Consider the following 20,575-nt stretch of genomic DNA (forward strand, 5'->3'; position numbering starts at 1 on the left):
CTTTAAAGACTTATCTCTTTCAACAAGCCTACCCTCCCAATTCCATCTAAGATTCTACCTCCCCTATTGTTTCTGCAGTTTGGTTTTAATAGATTGCTATGTTTTTAACAGTTTTTTATCCGATGCTTTTACTGTCGTTTGAATTTAATTCTATTTTAATATGTATTTTATGATGTAGACTCTTTTTTACTGTTTTTACTGTTGGATTAACGACATGTACACCGCTTTGATCGTTGGAAAAGCGGTTTATAAATAAACATTTATATTATATATATATTATAACATGTCCAGAGGAGGGTGACCAAAATGGTGAAAGGATTAGAAACCATGTCCTATGAAGAGCGACTTAGGAAGCTGGGTTTGTTTAGCCTGGAGAAGAGAAGGGTAAGAGGTGACATGATAGGCATGTTCAAATATTTGAAAGGAAGTCATATGGAAGAGCCAGTGTGGCATAATGGTTTCAGTGTAGTTCTATGGACTTTATCACATGGGCAAAAGAGACAGGATAATACTATGTTCCCATCAAAATCTCGCAATAACGGGATGTTTTTCACACAGTGTCACAATTATTGCATTATTATCCCATGAATAAAATGGCAAAATCACCCGCTTCCCCCCCCCCCCATAATTTTGCCACTTTATTCAGGGGATAATCGCACGATAATGGCAATCTGTGTGAAAATCTTCCCATTATTGTGTGATATTGTTGGGATTTAATGGTGGTTTAATGACGGGAGGAGGACGCTTGCCTCCCGTGTGATAAAGTCCTATGATTCTGGAGACTAAATGCATCTGAGGAAGTAGACTTTAGTCTATGAAAGCTCATGTGCCAACTTCTTTCTTTCAGTTAGTCTCAAAGATGCTACAAGATCTCTCTTACATAATGTTTCTACAGACTAACATGGCTATATCTTTGAATTCTGGAGTCCAGAGCTCAATTCCTGCTCAAACATGAAACCCACTGGATAACCTTGGGCAAGTTACATGTTCTCAGCCTCAGGGGAAGGCAATGGCAAACCTCCTCTGATCAAATTTTGGGACGAAAACCCCATGATATGTTTGCCTTAGGGTCATCATAAATCAGAAACTACTTGAAGTAGCACAACAGTCATATGGAAGAAGGAGCAAGCTTGTTTTCTGCTGCTCCAGAGACTAGGACATGGAGCAATGGATGTATGCTACAGGAAAAGAGATTCCACCTAAACATTAGGAAGAACTTTCTGATAGTAAGAGCGGTTCAACAGTGGAATACACTGGCTCAGAATGTGATGAAATCTCCTGCTTTGGAAATTTTTAAACCGAAGCTGGATGTCCATCTGTCAAGAGAGCTTTGATTGTGTCTTCCTGTATGGCAGAAAGGGGTTGGATTGGATGGCCCTTGGAGTCTCTTCCATTTCTATGAAGTAACAGACTTTTTAACAATCCAATGGTGAGAAAAGGCATAGGAGGATACTTCAACAGTTTTCATTACTTACATTTACCAGCAGAGGCCACTATACACCAGTTTACCTTCAGACCTAAGATAGAGGGGTTATTCAGATGGTGAAAATAATCTGGGGTAATCGATCTTATTCTCTCCTCCCCCCCCCCCCCAAGTTTCTTAAAAGATTCACATCGTTGTCAGTGTGAATGCAGACTCAGAATAAACTGGGATAAACCTCTGCATGCCTTGAACATGTTTCAAATGCATCTGCATTTCTGATTCTATCTCTATTTAAATGCTGGCACATGTGAGCAACTTGCAGAAATGCGCATCAATGCAGTTCCATAGTGTAAACAACAAACCCGGAATGTATGATTGAGATTATTCACATCATCGTGCAAACACAAAAACAAAAATCAGTATTTGTATGACCCCTTCTGCAATCATTCCCAGATCATCTGGAAGGATCAGCTTTAGGTGTGATAATTTTAGGTTATACAAATCTTTAACTGGAGCAAGAGTGATGACCATTAGATCAATGACTATGGGTGGTGGAGGCTAAGAGGCATTTTTATTCTTGTTCTGTGAGGAACACTACACTGCTATGTTTGTCTGGTGGTAAGAACTAGAAGTTTAGAAGAACTTTAATATTGACCACTGAAGAAGACAGTAATGCTGAAAGGTATCTGGCTTTAGTTTCATTGAAGACTTATTTAGATGTATGGTCATTAGTCTTCCTCTAGTTCAGTGGTTCTCAACCTGTGGGCCGTGATCCCTTTGGGGGCCGAACAACCCTTTCACTGGGGTCGCCTAAGACCATTGGATAACACATATTTCCATCAGAAAACACAAATAATTTTATGGTTGGGGGTCACCACAACATGAGGAACTGTATTAAAGGGTCACGGCATTAGGAAGGTTAAGAACCATTGCTCTAGTTAAAGATTCGTACTATAAGATTGGATGGACTATGTATTTATTATACAAGAACTATTGATAGTTGCTAGATCTACCACAAATTTTTCAAAATTTTTTATACTTACATGTTATATTGATTTATTTTATATTGATTATATACATATTTGATTTACTTATTTCATTACTTAGTTTGCTATTTACTAATCCTGTGAGTCAATTCCTAAATATTCCATCTGTTTTACAGAATCCAGAGATTTGTAGTCTGGTGAGGCACTAGAGCTCTCTGACAGAAAAAGCTGACTACCTCTTCCTTCCTGCAGGAAACTTCATTTATATTTTTGATTAGCATTTCCCCCCTAAATGAGCACATTGTTAATGCATTTTTCTAATACTGTATATGCGTTTCTCCAGCCATTTTTCCTACTGAGTAAAGGGTCTGTGCACATTTTTCCAGGGTATGCATTTTAATCATACACATATCTGAAATGTACACATGCTATGTATGCATTATTTTTTCATCTCCAAAATACACTGCAAGCCTTATATGGATTTCTGAGGCAAAATGTACTCTGTTGCATTGCCAGTCTTGGGAAGTGTGAAATGATTGTTCTGTACAGAAATGTGAGCTTGATCATTTTCCATTCTGTCCCTAGGAATGAATGGTTCTCTGTCAACAATTGTTGCTGTTCACACTGGAAGCTAAGTGTATCTATGTGTATTCACAAGCTCTTTGTCCAGCATCAAAGGCTGAGAAAGTCAATGTAACTGGTCCTTAACAACTTTGTTCCCTGCAAAAGATGTCCATAGGTGTTGTTAACACTTAGGACATTGCCATACAAGACCCATTTTCGCCGCAATTGCATTAGTTATATAAAAATGAAAACATACTGGTTTCGGAGCAGACAATATTGCACCTCTTGCAACAGCTTGACTTGCACTGTTTCTGCCATCATACTCTCTCCCACAGTCCCTTTAACCCCGTCTCCTTGCTCTATGCCCTAATCAGTGTGCCTTTCAGTTTTTAATTTTTAATTTTAATTTGTATTTATATACACAGAGACACACACACACATAAATAAGCAAAATTAGCCAACTTCCCATTGACTGAATGAATCAACACTTCCTCTAAACAAAACTTGCCAGGAAAATATTATTATAGGGTCTCCTTACTGTTGCCATAAATCAGCACTGACTTGATGGCACACAACACAATACAAACACCATTGATTCAATAGGTTTACTCTAGCTGGAACTAACAATTTAGGCCTTTGTGTGGATGCATTTACTAGACACATAGAGCATCCATGCCCTCCAGTGTTTCACAGATGATATCTACAGTACAAGGGGCCAACCAACATCAGAATGTGGTCAAGATGGCAAAGGATATTCATGAGGAAGATCATACAAGATGGGAGAGAATGCAGCAGTTTGATTTTCCCTGAATCTACAGGGAAAGGCAAGATTCCTCTCCCCCCCCCCCACTAATTTAAATGACTGTAAACTACATTTGTGACCCATTTGAGAGCCAGTGTGGCATAGTGGTTTGAGTGTCGGACTCTGGAGACCAGGGTTCGATTCCTCGCTTGGCCATGAAAACCAATGGGTGACCTTGAGCAAGTCACATGCTTTCAATCTCAGGGGAAGGCAATGGCAAATCTCTTCTGAACAAACCTTACCTTAGGGTTGCCATAAGTTGTAAATGACTTTAAGGCACAAAACAATAACAAATTAAATTTGTACCTTGAACTCAGTTTGCAGCAACTAAAGTAAGCTGAGGACAAAGGGGGAAAATGGAAGAAGGAGGAAGAAACTCAGACATTTAAAAGTAAATGAAAAATGGGATGACAGAGGATTAATTGGGATTGCTCCTGCCACATTGGGACTGTTGGTGGGGATGTGTAGCATCTCAAGATTCCCTATGAGTATTTTCCAGCACAACAGAGAAACACTTTCTCCCAGACTAGAGCTGGTACGTCTCTTCCTAGCTAGTGTGAGAATTGTAACTGAACTCAGAGAGAAGTCTGAGAAGAGTGGCACACAAAGTTGTTATGTTATTTCTGCTAAGCAGAAATTCTCCTTGTTTCAACTCCACTAGCCCAGAGAGAAGGTCCAGGCAAGCTCAAATCACACTTTCAGTCTGGTTTACAACCTAATGTGTGAATACAACATATTCTCTACTACTGCATTGTGAACATTGTTCTGCAGGCGGCACTGTTGGGAATTCTATAATTCTGATTGGTGCCGAATTGTTTTGCGGGAGTGAAAGAGAATGCTGCTTTATACTTGTTATTAAATCATGGTTAGTGTGTGAACCTTGCAATTTTATGAAGCCTACAAAAAGAGGATGAGCAGAACAGGGTCTTCTTCACAGAGGGGAGCTGCTGATGCTTTGTGTTGCCTGAAACAGAAGGGGAAAGAGAGACAGAGAGAAGGATAACTCAACCAAAATAGCTGGATAATTTACAAAGGTAAGTTCTTTGCATCTGAGGTGCTGGGAATCTGTTATATAAAAGGATCAGTTGAAAGGTTCTCAAGGCTGAATTAACACTTGAACTTTATCACTTGAGTTTACCCAGGAACTTTATGAAATAACTCTAGAGGCAAAGTAGAAATCCTGGAGTTGTAGGTGATGTGCAGATTACAAATTAGAAACACACAGCATCAGCCTACTGACGGAGCTGAGGGTGAAGTTCATCTCTTGCTTGGACCATGGAGTGTTTGTGAAAACACCTTTTATTTACTAACTTTAGTGTTATTTCCCCTCTTCTATCACCATTTTTTTCTTTCCCCAGCTGAATTTTCTTGTTCAGTACTGCTGTTCTTTCTTCCACAATATATTTGCTTCTAAGTTTCTTGGTATGTCCTTTTTCTGGCTGTGTTGTGATTGCATTTTGCTGCCTATTCATTTTAAACTGCTTTGAATGGCCAACTTGCCTTCTTCCCTCTGAGACTGGAACTCGACACAAAACCATAAGGAGCTCTCCTCTTGAGAAAACAGGAACAAGAAGTGCATTGTTGCTTGCACTCTGTACATGCATCCCATGTTATATTTTGGCCACAGATATTTCAGGATGTGTGTGTGTGTGTGTGTGTGTGTGTGTGTGTGTGTTGCAGATTGGCAAAGTTTATTTGATGAGTGTCAAATATAAAGAAAGGCAGGAGCGATGCTTCTCTCATATGACTGTACTTTCAGGGGTTGACAAACCAGAGCTTAGTGCTTAAATATATATTTTATTTGCAAAAGGTATCCCTGAAATCCCTGGAGAAAAAGTAGATTTTCAACCCCCAGAAAGTACAGTTATATGAGATAAGCGTCACTCCTGCCTTTCTTTATATTTGACTTGGGGGTCAGAAATCAAGATTCTAGTCCAAGATGAGCCATGAAAACTAAGTGGGTGATGTGGACTGCTCATTTTCTCTCAGCATGACCATAGGGTCAGGCTGTGTGATCTATCTCATGGGGTTATTTGTGAAATTAAAGGAAGGAAGAAGAAGGATGTTGTCAAGCTGGAGCACATCCAGAAGAGGGTAACCAAAATGGTGAAGGGTCTGGAAACCATGGTCTATGAGGTGTGGATTAGAGAGCTGGGTGTGTTTCACCTGGAGAAGAGAAGGTTAAGAAGCAATATGGTAGCCCTGTTTAAATATTTGAAAAGGTGTTGTCTTGAAGATGGAACAAGCTTGTTTGCTGCTGCTGCTCAAGAGACTAGACATGGAGCAATGGATTCAAACTACAGGAAAAGAGATTCCACCTAAACCTGTTACCCATGCTGCTCCATATAAATTTTGGTATAAATGATAACCCTTAATGACCCCTAGATGAACTCTAATAGCCTGCCCACCATTGCCAGCAAGGCATGAAGACATGTACACACACCCCTGAGGGGCACCCACATCATCATATCTAGAGAGTTGCATAAGAGGATTATCATATGACCAGGAAGAGCAAATGTTTGCCTTTCTTGAGGCTCTTGCCCCCTCCCAGGGTCTATTGTCCGAGCAGCTTAAGACCACTAAGACAATCAGACAGGGACAGCCAAGTGAAAAGAAAGTAATTAAACACCTTTGTTCTCACCATCAAGCACCTTTGCCAGAAGCAAGATTTTGCCTATAAATACTCCCAGATTTGCCTGTTCCCTGGGCCAGTCTGGATTTCAGGGGGAAGCTCTGTCCCCTTGAACCCTGACCTGGCTCCTGGCTCCTGGCTCCTGGCCAGTCATTCCATGGCTGAGCCTCATGCCATCCTCATCATATTCCATTTGGATTCCTGGAGGGAGTCTACATTCTGGTATGTATCACCCCAGTGATGCCTAAAATCCTATTCCATGCTAACCTATGCTTTTCCTGAGCCTTGTATGTGTGTGTGTATGCTAGTGAATCATATGTGTTTTCCCCCATTATAAATAAATTGGTTATAAATTGTAGAAGTCTGTCTCAGCTCCATTTACTGGAATCCCCTGGTCTACTCCGTATACATATCGGGAGACGATTCTGCAAGGGCCGTCGTAGCAGGCCCTCTTCTTGTAATATTTGAGCTAATAACAATAATAATAAAATTCCCCTAAACGGACCCTTGGCTACAAACCCAAAGAACTTCCTAACAGTAAGAGCTGTTTGACCATGGAATAGGCTGCCTTGGAGTGTGGTTGAGTCTCTTTCTTTGGACAGATGATGTCAAGAGTGCTATGATTGTGCCTTCTTGCATGGCAGGGCTTTGGATTGGATAGCCCTTGTGGTCTCTCTTCCAGCTCTGGGATTCTATGCTTCTAGAATCTTGCACACCACCTTAAGCTCATTGAGAAAATGTGCTTTATAAATAAATAAAATTGAATTGCAATGTATGTGAGGATGCCTAACACCTAATAGAAATCATGTCTTCCCGAGGAGATCATATTGGGCTAATGGCACTGATGGCTTGACTCAATATTATATTAAGCAAGTTCATATGATCATTTCCAACTTTTGTTAAATCGTTTCGCCTTCTTCAGCCTCAATCTCCAGCCTTGATTAATTCATGATCGCTACTATAGATCATAAGATTTCTCTCTCATACAAAGTGTTTTAAAAACTGCTTTTGCAGCCAAAAGCAAAGACTGAGCTTGTTTCTCTAAAGATGATATAAACAATTTTCAGGCATTAACATACACAGATCTGGGGGTGGGGTGGGAGGGAAGAGAAGCCTTTTCCGTGTGGTTTATTTTTTCAGGCATTCAAAGTGGCTTAAAATGTTAACTGCAATATGCTTAAGTTTTGGTTATATGGTTGTGTAATTTGCCCTGGGGTTCAGTGCCAGTTTGTCCCTATAAAATATGAATACTAAGGACAAATAGAAGAAGGAAGCTAAATGGATAAATGAGGTATCATGTGTGTGTGTGTTTTACAATTTGTTATCTGCCTTTCAAAATGTTAGTTAACATAGTTCAAAGTAATCCTCTAGAAGGTATTGAACAAGTATTGAGAAGGTTTTGGCAATGTATGAAAAATAGTAAAAGACTTGGAGAAACCCAGATTAAAAACTTTGCCTGGCCATGAAGGTGATTAAATGACCTTCAGTCAGTCAGTCACTTTCTGCAAGGCTGGACTTTCCTGGTCATTGAGAGAATAAAACAGTGTGAGGAGAGGTGTTCTGCATGTATACATTTCTGAGCACTTTGGCAGAAGATCAGAATGCAAATGTATTATGATGGAGGTGCTTATCACTAACTGTCCTTCTGTCTTGTCTCTCCATGCCCCCCTGTTGTGTGATTTAGGACATGGTTAGGTTTTTGCTCTTATCTTTCTTTGTGGTGATCATTTCTCATAATGGGACATTTGGAAAACCTGTCCATGGGGACTTCAGATCCATTCTGCAGGTCGATTTTTCAGGTATGGCTTGCATTCTGTTTATCTGTCTTTCTGTCTATCTGCCTTTCTTGCCCTTCTTGAGTTGCTGATGGAGTGAGTTGTACTAAGATCTGAGTTGTACTTTTTTTTAAAATGTCAGGTTGCAATAAGATGGAAATGACTTGAAGGCACATAACACACACAGAGACTGTATGCTTTCTTGATTCCCATACAGCGAGAATATAAAATAAATAAATAAATAATAAATAAATAAAGTGGAGCCACAGGACAACAGGCATCTTCTACAGACTACTAAATATTTTAGCTCATGGGAAGCCAATGATCTGTCTTCATCTGCTAGGAGGTGTTTGGGGCATAGCTTCCCACACACACTCACTCCTCACACCCCCAACCACTGTAATATGAGAGTAGTAGGTACAATATTTATAGAAAAGAACAGGCAAAACCACCTCTGAGCATTCCTTGCCTGAGAAAACCCTATGAAATTAATGGGGTCGCCATAAGTCAACAGGCAACGTGAACACACATACACACAGAGAGTAACTGGTTTAGTACAGAATGGAAATCACACCCAGTGTTTGGTATCTCTTCCTTGTTCTACACAAAAATCGCATCCTGGAAACTGTAATTGTAATTTATGGCGAGAACAAAACTGGGGTGGGGTGGGGGTTAAATCTTTATTTTACTGCATGTAAATTAAGAATTGGCCACTATTGCACAACTGCAGTTAAGCTAAATCTTGGGTGGGCAACTGCAAGGGGGGGTGGCACAGGAGCCAATATTTACCCCCATACAGTAACTCCCTCATGGACTGCACTCATGCACCAGGCACACCAGAAATGACATGATGCCAATTCCAGTTGCCATTTTGTTGGTTTCAGCCATGTTTTTTTCAACATTTTTAGGGATTGTGGGTACTCTAGAAGGCTAGACATATTAAAATGTCACATTTGTGGGTCTTTATGGTGCACTGGGATCATTCTGGGTGAAGAAAACTACCTAAATATTGTCCCTCCCTCCCAAAATTAAGTATGAGTGCTCTGGAGGGGCTTGTGGTGGGGCATATGTGGTCTCTGGATGGCACTTTCCCCACCCCTAAACTCAACTAACTAACTAACTAACTAACTAACTAACTAACCAACCCAGATGGTAAGCTACATGCTAATCAATTAGTGTAATGTATTATATGGTCCTGAGAACTGTAGAATTTAAATCAGGAGTGGAAAATCTCACCATGGAGCTGGATACGATCCAATCAAATTGCCTGTCCAGCCTCAGATTTCTTTTTGCTCTGATCAATAATTAGGGATAGAAGAGGCCATTTAAACCCGGTGGAGTTATTGTATATCAATTTTGCTTTGCACCCCATAGTTGCATGAAACTGCGGTCTGGTTTGCAGCTTGGGCAGCTTTGCATGTCTGTTCTACTAGGTCTCACAAATGAGTAAACAGGCGAAAAACTGTGTTGTGCTCTGCACGCTTGATGGGAAAATGTCCAAATTGGTTAAGAATTATGTCTAGCCTAAGGATGAGCAAATTGTGTGCCTGGGGATGCATGTAATCTTGTCCCTGGGCTGAAAAAAACTAGTTTTTCAGCCTGTTCATCTCCCTGGGCTGCACTTTTTCAAACCAAATTAAAATAGAAGGATGAATTGCTTCTTCTGGATGCAATTCAACTTTTCCACAAGTTGCAGGCTCCCCCTTGCATTGTTTAACATCAGAAATACCTATTTTTCCAAAAAGAGTTCTGTCCACTTCCATTCTTGTTTTGTTTTGTTTTAATGTTTTGGCATTTGGGACAGCCTGAGGCTTGCACATGATATCAGGGGCAAAAAAATTGCCTCCAGGACCCACTATAATTGTCCATCCTAGATTTTTTGTTCTGTGCTGTCAAGTCATTTCCAGTTTATGGCAATCTAAGGCAATCATATCACGGAGTAATCTTTGCAGGGTTTATTAGGGGGGTTGCCTTTGCCTTCCTTTGAGAGAGAGTGACATGTCCAAGACCACCTAGTAGGTGTCCATGGCCGAACGGGGTCTGAATCCTGGTGTACCGGTGTCCTTGTCCAACACTCAGCACTTGAACCACTATACCACTCTGGCTCTTGCTAGTATAGGATGATCCCTGATTACCCACCAACCATTTTTCTTTGTCCCTGCCTTGTACCCTAACCCACATCCCCAGCTGGAATGCAGCCCCTAAGTGTGTGTGTGGGAGGGTGTTGTGTGCCTTCAACTCATTTTTGTCTTAGGTACCCATAAGGAAATCCTACTATGGGTTTTTCTCATCAAGATTGGTTCAGAGGGGCTTGCCATTGCCATCCTCTTAGGCTGAGACAGTGTAACTTGCCCAAGGTCACCTTGGTTTTCATGGGTGATCAAGGATTTCAATCCTGGTCCTCCAGACTCCTTTTCTCATACTCACACTATTACACCATACTGGCTACTCACAGTCTCTAAGACCAGTTTCCAAATTGGAATGTAGGTGGGGAATAAATGGATGCCCATCTCTAATCTTAAATGGGTTTTTAAAGTGTTTTCCCATTAAGAAACAGAATGTCTTTTCTAAAGCCAAGATTTCTAAGTGGCATTTCAGCAACAAGGCAGTCTTGAAGCTTTCTGTGTGGTACAGTATTTCACATTTGTTCATACATACTGTGTAATACATGCAGTATTCAAACCTGTGTCCCTTTCCTTTGGTGTGGAGAATTATATTAATTTATAATAATAATATAATAAATGTTTATTTATAAACTGCTTTTCCAACTATCAAATTTAACTTATATTAATTTATCTTCTATAATTTTGTACTTCTATTCTTTATCTATTTCTGTTAGTTTATTTTATTTCCTTAGCCAATCATCTCCTTTCAATTGATCCATATACCCCATTCTTCTTTCTAATATAAAATCAAGCATTATATATTCTGAAATACAATATTGCCATCTATCTATCTTCCATTTTTTCTTCATCTTTCCATCCATAGGCCATAACTGCATGAGCTGCTCCCAACATTTGTTTCAGCAAATACTGCTCATCTCTATCCAGTTCCAGATTCCTTGCATTTAAAGTCATACATTTTTTCTTTATTTAATTACAAAGTTTTCCCTATTTTTTCATTTATTTTGTTAATTTTTCCCCACCAAAATATCTGCATCCTCCACCATTCCCACCACATATTCATACATGTGCCTTTACTTGCATTCACACTTCCACATCTATGATTGTAATTGTTCTGTGATTGTGAGCTTGCTTGTAGATGCTACAGAGGTGGCCAACGACTTGCAAGCCAAGAGGAATTCTTATTCCAATACTCGCGAATCTGAGGTTCTGAACCCAGCAGATCCCCCCAGCCTTTGTTACTTCATTCAAGAGAGTGAGACAGAAAGCCAGATTGCATGTCGACTCCGATTTACCAGAAGCAAATTCAATTTCAACCCTTTTGGACTGCGTTTTGGGAAACGCCAAGGAAGCATTTTGGCAGAGGAAAGAAAACTGGGTTCCCAGACCAGCAGCAAAATATTGCAGGCTCTTGTGAAACCCAGACTGGACCAGATGATCAGTCAGTGCGGGGAAACCTGGGGAGATGATTGTTAAATTTGGGGGAACGCGTTTTAAAAGCATATGTGTTGCATTTGTATCTTAATTGTGAGTGGAGATCCTGTTCCATTTTCTTCCTCATTCAGTTTTGATAAAATCTCAAGTTCTTTCAAATCCCAAATATCTTTTTTTTTTAATGAAAATTTATGGTAGCTTCTGTAAAAACAAATTAAAATACAACCCTTCACTATTTTGCACTGGGGAGATTCAGTAGGTAGTGCTGTCTACAGGATGGAAAAGATTTTGTTGTACCTGCTTGCCTACATGTTAAAATAGAGGAATCTTTGTGGGGGTGGAGGGGGGGAGCAAGTGTCAGCCCTTATACATACTGTCCCTATCTGCAATGTCAACTTCTCCAGCTGAGGCCGGCCCTACCACTGAGCAGAGTACAGAGCCTGGGAATGTTACGTGTTTATGCTACAGCTCCTAGAATCCTCCACCCAGCAAGGCTACACTGGCAGGAGATTCTGGGAAGTGTAATCCCCAACATTTGGGTTTCTAGACTGGCAGAATGAAGCAGCTACTATGGTCCTGAATCCTATTGGCAATCTCAACCAGAGTAGACCCAACAAATTAACAAGTGAATGGTGAATCAATACAGATATTTATATTTCATTGATTCAGTTAGTCCACTCCAGTTGAATTACCAATGGTATTTAGGTCTAAGACAACAGGTATGTTGTCTGTGTGTGTCCTTGTAACCCATAAACTAGCCTGCTATGGTGCAGGGTAATGTCCTGCTTGTTGTCAGTACCAAAGTAAGGTTCAGCTACAGTACCTATCCTATCAACTTCTTTATATGGAATAGAAGGTGGTCATCATATTGCTTTGTCTGAAGTTGCAGAATGTCTTCAGACAACCTTGTCCCAATTTACTCCATTTCCAGACTTCTCACTCTGATCATATGATGGCTAATTTGGGACAGGAGCAATTCCTTCCTGATTGCAGCATGAAATGTTTACCTGAAGGTTAGACTAAATTAAATATGTGAAGGACAGAATCATAGAATCATAGTGTTGAAAGAGATCCAGTCCAACCCCCTGTCATGCAGGAACTCACAATCAAAGAATACCCAACAGATGGTCATCCAGCCTGTTTAAAGATCTCCAAGGAGGGAGATTCCACCACTCTCTCAGGAAGTGTGTTCCACTGTCAAACAGCTCTTACTGTCAGGAAGTTCCTCCTAATGTTTAAGTGGAAACTCTTTTCCTATAACTTACATTCATTGTTCTGTGTTCTAGTCTCTGGAGCAGCAGAAAACAAGCTTGCTCCATCCTCAATGTGACACCCCTTCAAATATTTAAACAGGGCTATCATATCACCTCTTAACTATCTCTTTTCCAGGCTAAACATATCCAGCTTCCTAAGTCTTTCCTCATAAGGCACTATTATTTCCCTTGATCTAGACCAGGGGTAGGCAACCTTTTTGACCCAGGGGCCGGGTTGCTGTCCCTCAGACAACTGGGGGGGGGGGCGAAGCCAAAAATAAATAATTAAATAATTTATAAAAAAAATTATATAAATAAATAAACTGGGACAAATGTAGGACAAAATTTTCAAATGGAGGACACTTCTTTTAAAAATGGAGGACACATGAAAAAATTTGCTGATTTTTTAAAAAATGTTAATATAAATGCATGTTTCTGAGGCTTCTATAGACAATTGCCCCCCCTTGCCCGCCTCCTCCTGATAGGCCAAAGGCCCCGGTGGCAATCGGCGGCAGGACCGGGCTGGGGCTGGTTCCAAGGCCTCGCCGGGCCGGATCCGGCCCACGGGCCGTAGGTTGCCTACCCCTGATCTAGACACTATACTTCTATTGCCACATCACACTGTTGACTCATGTTCAATTTGTGGTCTACTAGGACCCCTAGATCCCTTTCACACATAGTCTCCTTAACCCAGGTGTCACCTATCCTATATCTATGTATTTAGTTTTTTCTATCTAAGTGCAGTATCTTACATATCTCCCTGTTGAAGTTCATTTGGTTAGTTTTGGGCCAGCTTTCTAATCTATTAAGGTCATTTTGAATTTTGATCCTGCCTCCTGGGGGCATTAGCTACTCCTCCTAACAGACAGAAGAATTTTCACAATCTAACACTCCTTTTCTGTATGTTGCTTGGCTTATTCTGTGCTAGAGTTCTGGTTTTTCATACGAGGTAAATTTAATGTGAGAAGATTTGTTCATTTGGTACTTAAAATGTCTCATTTTGAGACCCTTAAAATCATCTTGAAGGCTTGCAGAAGTGTGTAACAGATAGCTGCTTTATACGGAGCAAGAAAGTATGAAAGCTTCATATCTATGTTTTGAGGGGAATATGTACAGATTCTGTATATGAGTTTTTAAAAAGTATTTTGGACTATGTGGATACCAAACTTCAGCTTCCCTGCTAATATGGAAGTACCTTAAATTATTTATTTATTGGATTTACGTCCCACCTTTCTGCTAAAAATGGATTCAAGGTGGAAGTTATTCTTCATGTCAATAGTTTTCACATGTTTTTATACATAAATTCTACACCTATTTATTTAAAATAACATGAGTGTCATCTTGTGTCAGCTATATGTGAAAATAGCTTGAAACATACAGTGAAGACAGCATTCAATAAATTTCACACACTATTATGCAAATTAAATGTATGTGCATTCATTTCTGACAAAGTGTGCAAATTCAAGTTGTACTTCAAATAGGATAGCCAGTGCTACAACAATCTGGGTAACCCTAAAATTTCTTCTTTCCACATGAGATTGTGCTGGATGTGTGTATGGTTGAAGGCATGCTTGTGTGTGTATATGATTTAGTACCCTAAAGGCACTAGATCCCATCCGATCTTGGAAACTGAGCAGGGTCAACCCTGGTTAGTACTTGGATGGGAGACTGTCAAGAAGTACCAAGTGTCATAGGCTATATTTCAAAAGAAGGAACTGGCAAAACCACCTCTGAGTATTCGTTGCCTAAGAAACCCCTATGAAATTCATGAGGTTGCCCTAAGCTGACATGCAACTTGAAGAAAGAGACACAGACACTGAAATACACGAGTATGCATGTACAAGGAAAACATTGCAAGCCTTACTGTCCTGCTTTAGTCTCAGCCCAAGACCAGGTTCCCAAGAAGGGTATGCAGGGAGATACAGAGCCTGAGAGAAACACAGGGAGAAGTTTGGTTCAACAGCAAGAAGGCTGAAGCAGCAAAGTCATTTCAGCCCAAGTCATACATAGTTCAGCAATAAATCCATGCAACTATCCAAAGAGAGAATCAAGAGCATATTCAATAAACAAAGCAAGATCTAAGGCTATCAGGCAGCATGAACAGGAACATGAGGCATGGATGTTGCTTCTATCAAGAAGGTCAGTTGTCAGCATCATCTCCATACTGGTTTATTTATGTTCTGGCAGCTTCCAGCAGGTCCTGTTAAATTGCTGAGCATTTTAGGCATAAATGCTCAGAACGTCTCCACATTTCCTTCTCTTGACAATGCTGTGCTGGAATAGGTATTGCCAGGTCTATGTCTCCATCTGTGTCTGTGTCCACAACAGAATGTGGTGGCTGCTGGGGAGTCTCTCCATCTGGCATGTCATCCTGACCCTCTGTCTGGGTACTCACTGTATGAGAGTTTGCACCAGGTTCCTAGAGGCAGGGCATAACACTTACTTATAGTGGTCCTTTAACTATTTTCCTTTATGCAAATGTGACCCAAATATTTACAGTATGCTGTATTCATTACACTACTTTGGTCATGAGAACTGCACATGCTCTTGACACACATTTCTGAATTCTTGTTCTCAAAGATTCTTGACTGATCATTTGGGAGAGAGGTATCTTTCTGTAAAAACAAGAAGCAGTGCAATGTGTATAAACAGTACATCTACCTTTAGAAATGGCATCTCAGCCGAAAAATGAAATTCTGATTCATTGGCAACTCTTTCCTCTGCAGATGCTGGTGTGCGTGGAACTTAGTATGATCTGAAGGCTTTTTCCTAGGGATATTGCAAAACTGAGAACAGTAACATTTTGTTACTGCAGTAGCAAAATATGCTTTAATTCAGGCCCGTTAAGGAACCTCCAAATATGTCAAGATTTCTAGGATTCTTCACTCAAATTGCAAGACGTGATCAAGAATCTACCATGTTTATGCAGACCTACATTTTGCTGAAATGATAAAATTCATACCCTCCAGTGGTCCTGATTTGGCAGTGGCAGTCCCAAGAGGAGCCGGTTTTCATCTGTGAAATGTTGGTAGGTATGAAAATTACATCTATGGCATGTATACTAATTCAGAGGTAAATGGGTAATACTTCTGTGAGAAGCATGGATGGATTTTTATACCACTGTGGACAGTTTACAAAAGGTCCTTTAAAAAACAACAACACCACACACACACAGAACCCTATAAGACCCCAACAATCTACAACCTTTCTCCTGGCAGAAAATTCATAAAATGGAAAACATATAAAAAGTTCACTGTCACCATCCATTTCCATAAATAATGGCAAATAACGGAACAAATGAATAGATCTTCACTTGTGGTGTATCCACACTGCACAACTGTAGCAGTTCAGTTGCCATAGCTTTGTCTGAATCCTGAAATTTGCTGTTCGGTGAGTTATTTGGAATTCTCTAGTACAGTGGTTCTCAAATTCTCCAGATGTTTCGGACTTAAGTTTTCAGAATTATTGGCCATGCTGGTTGGTACTACTGGGAATTAATGTCCAAAATGTTGTTGTGTGCCTTCAAGTCAGTTCTGACTTAAGGTGACTCTAAGGCAACCCTGATTTTCTGGCAAGTTTCTTCAGAGAGGTTTGCCATTGCCATCCTCTGAGGCTGAGAAAGTGTGACCTCTTCAGGGTCACACAGTGACTGTTGTAATATGGCTCCACCTACCTGTATTGGTTATGGTCCTGCCACTACATTCTATTTGATGAAACTTCTGTGTTGTCTTCAAGGGGAGCCTCATGTGCATCATATTACCACAATTCAATTAGGAATATCGTTAGCCCCCCCCCCCCCCCCGTATCTGTGAATCTTGCACCCACAGATTCCACTACCCACAGCTTGAAAATATTCCAAAAAGCAAACCCTGATTTTGTCAGTTCATATAAGGGACACCATTTTACTATGGCATTGTATATAATGGGATTTGAGCATCCATAGATTTTGGTATCCATGGAGAGTCCTTGAACCAAACCCCAGCAGATACCAAGGGCCCAGTATACAAGTGATCTTCAAGTGAGCAATTTTGTTTTTTAATGCGTTGTATGCCACAGTTGCATGTGCACCCTTAATTTCACCAATAGTAAAATGTGCGTGTACACCAAATTTATCAGTGTGCAACAGCCACTGTTATGATTTAATTTTTATGTGCAATAAAGCTTTCCCTGTTATCAGTGAGGGCTCATCCTTCCTTCTCCAACTTGTGTCACCTTTCTCCATTTATAAGGAGAAAATCTATTTTTGTCCCTTGTTCTTTATCAAGCCACAGCACTGTTATTGACCAATAAAGGCTTTGTGTATTCCTTCTATCTGTAGCAACCAAAATAAAAACATACCACAATCAAAGTCAGGGAAGCCTTCAAAGGCAGAGGATTTGTGGAACCTGGAGCTGATGGATGAGTCATACCTTACTTGTAAATTCTTATGCCTCAGCAGCCAGATGTCTGGGCTGATATTATTCATCATCATGTTTCCTTTCTGCTCTATAAGAAAATAATGTTATTTAAAAATAGGGGTGGGGGCGGGGAGCAAGTAACGTACACAGATTCTCACAATCTTCTTTTTCCTAATATGGAACCCAAGGGGCCTCATAATATCATGCCCTCCAACATTTCAGAGAGGAAAACCAGCATACATGTGGCCAAGCAACCTCAGACTGTGGTCAAGATGGCACAGGTTATTAATGAGGAAGAATACACTAACCAGGATGGTCTGCAGATGATTACTTTTGCCTGAGCCTACTGAGAAGGGCAAGATTCCACCTCTTCCTCTCTCTTCCAAATGTTCATTCAATTATCCTAATTTGGCAGGGAAAATCCCGATGAAACCTTTGCCATCCTCTTTCAGCTGACTTTAAAATGTCCCAGGTTCTCTCTCCTCCTCCTTTCCTCCATTGTCCTCAGTTTAATTCAGCTTCTGCAAACTGAGCTCAAAGTGCAATAGTAATGAATCCAGCTTGTTCAATGAGGGTGGAATTGGCATTGTCAATGCAAATAGGAGAACACTTCTAGTTGTGTTTATCACGATGTTGGACTGCAACTCCCATTAGTGTAACTACTGGTGATGGATGCTGGGGAGTGCAGTCTAGCAACTTCTGGAAGGCCAGTTGCTCACCCTGGAAGCCTTTCACACCATACAATTATAATGCTAAGATTCTACTTTAACTGCCACAGCTGTATCCTACAGAAACCTGGGGTTTGTAGTTTGGTGAAACACGGGATTCCTCTGGCTGAGAATTCTAAATACACCTCCCTAAACTATAACTCCCACATTTCCAGAGGATATTAACATGGCGGCTCAGTGTTATAATTTTGAACAGTAAAAGGTGAATGCTGCCTCAATCCCATAGGAGAGTCAGGATAAAAATTATTATTAATCTGTTGGTTATTCATGCGCGCATCTGCTTCTGATTCTCTTCAGTGAGTTGGGGTGGCCATCATACCACAATGAACACGTTCAAATCTTGTCTGATTTCAGAAGTCAAGCAAGGTCATGTGTGGGTATCACTGGGATGGGAGACCATCAAGTAAAACCAGGCACCTCCTCTAAGGCTAGGGAGAATCCTGTCTGAAACCATGGAGAGTTGTTGCCAAAGTGGAGGATACTAGGACCAACTGTCTGGCACAGTACAAGGAAGTTCCCCGTGTTCCTATAATATATCTGACAAGGAATCTGCTGTGCAAAACACAAAAGACAAAAAATCCCAGATTTTTAACAAAAGTTCCACATTGTTCCACCTGCCATTATTTCACGAAATGCTGCTAAAGAAACTTCCATTTCTGCAGAACAAAGGACTAACAATATAATTAAGCCTTTGGGAGACTCTATGCCTTCCTATTAGCTTCACTCTTAATAGGAATGCACAGAAACAAGTCTCTCTCCTTCTCTCTCTCCCATCTCCAAATTCTAGTTGTTGGAGGTCCTTTTCATTTTCTTGTGAATTATTTTGGCTCCTAAAGAAGTAATGAGTGTTTGGTGGTCTTCAAGCACAGTGGAATAAAAAGCTTTCTAGAGCAATGCAGATTTTATGGTTGGGGATCGGCACAAAGAAAGCATAGGACCATTGTACTCAGCAAATGGTAGAAGTTTTGAATTGCAAATTGCAAACAAATTGGGAAGAACTCCAAGAAGAGGGACAAGGCTTCAGAGGACATGTGTCCTAAAATGACAGGAAAATGACAGCCAAACTGGACATGATACTAATGGCGCCAGTTTAGGGACAAGACAAATGTTCTGTAATCTGTTGCTAGGTTTTAACAGCATACTAATTTGCTATTCTCAAATATTGGAGGATATTTATCAAACAAAAGGGGGTTTATTTGAGCTTTGATTAATTTGAACTATTTGGATGATAATCATCAATTTGCTTATAGATGATTCAGCGTATTTTTTTTATTAGCAATAAGAATCTTTTTGCCCATCGCTGGAAACCAACATGTACCCCTATAAACAAATGGGAGCTAATCAGAATTTTAAATACTGCCCAAATACTGGACAAGATAGCAGGTAGGATTAATTGAAGAACTGGATTTAATCTCCTGTAAGCATTTTATTGGGTAACATGGGTAATTTTGTTTTTGAAGGAAGCAATGAGAAATTTTAACAATTTTCTTCTTGCTGTGAGCAAGCCTTTGGAAACTACAATTTTCAAAACCTACTCACCATCTGATTTATTCTGTATAAATTTTGCCCTTTTTGGTACAAAAATAGCATTTCCTATGCAGGAAACAACTCTGTGCGGAAAACAATATTTCCTACACAGAAGTATTATTGCAGGCATGGAAAATGCTGTTTCCTGTGCAAAATGGTGCTCTCTGTGCAAATCAAGCACACACAAATTTTGCACACACACAAATAAATTCCCCAGTTACAACAAACAGTAGTATTTTTGCTGTTTTCTGCACAGAAAATGCTATTTTCTGTGCAAAGCAACCAAATGTGAATTTTTCACATAAGTCTAAAATTGCAATGCTTCTTGCCAGACCAGAATTCTTCTGATCAGTTTCTCAATACTTGAAATACATGTACACTCATCCCTTCACATTTGTGGCTTTGACTTTTGCAGCTTTGTTTATTCATGGATTTTATTAATATGCTCTTTCTAGGAATATCTAGCTCCTGCAGTGCAATTCTATGGTCAATGTCTGTCAGATATTGACCATGGAGTTGCATTGGAGGACCTAGATATTCCTAGAGAAATGTTCTCTCAGGTAAAAACATAGCTGCTGTTGTTTTTTGTTATTTGCAGTTTTTCCACATTCAGGAGGGTCCTGTGCCCCTAACCCCAGTGAATGTGGAGGGATGAGTGTATTGTCTTTTTTAAAAATCATTTTCAAATCTTTTTATATATTCTTTCCATCCCTAGTCTACTGATTCCATGGGAGAAAAGGGGACTCTGTTCACTTTACACTGGAATGCACATATCTTCTTGAAATACTAATCTCCTAAATAACAGTTTTAAAAAGTAAAAGTGCACTTGCTATGTCATAGAAATTAGAAATCTATTTTTGCTACTTAAATATGCAGAAATTAACCTCAAAAAAAGGGGGGAGGGGAAACAGGACTGAAGACATACACCAAA

The 20,575-nt window shown here is 40.1% G+C and overlaps 1 protein-coding gene across 1 annotated transcript; it reads left to right on the forward strand.

The window, feature by feature from the left end:
- Positions 1-4,728: 4,728 nt before the first annotated feature.
- LOC149311655 (uncharacterized) lies at positions 4,729-11,849 on the forward strand. The gene is made up of 3 exons (XM_089526676.1): positions 4,729-4,809; positions 8,092-8,206; positions 11,444-11,849. The coding sequence occupies exons 2-3, from the start codon at positions 8,095-8,097 to the stop codon at positions 11,779-11,781; spliced, it is 450 nt and encodes a 149-aa protein (XP_089382802.1). The 5' UTR covers positions 4,729-4,809; positions 8,092-8,094; the 3' UTR covers positions 11,782-11,849.
- Positions 11,850-20,575: the final 8,726 nt, after the last annotated feature.

Source organism: Sceloporus occidentalis, unplaced genomic scaffold (genome assembly GCF_023333645.1).
Source record: "Sceloporus occidentalis isolate IW3139 unplaced genomic scaffold, rSceOcc1.0.p SCAF_5, whole genome shotgun sequence".
NCBI lineage: Eukaryota > Metazoa > Chordata > Lepidosauria > Squamata > Phrynosomatidae > Sceloporus > Sceloporus occidentalis.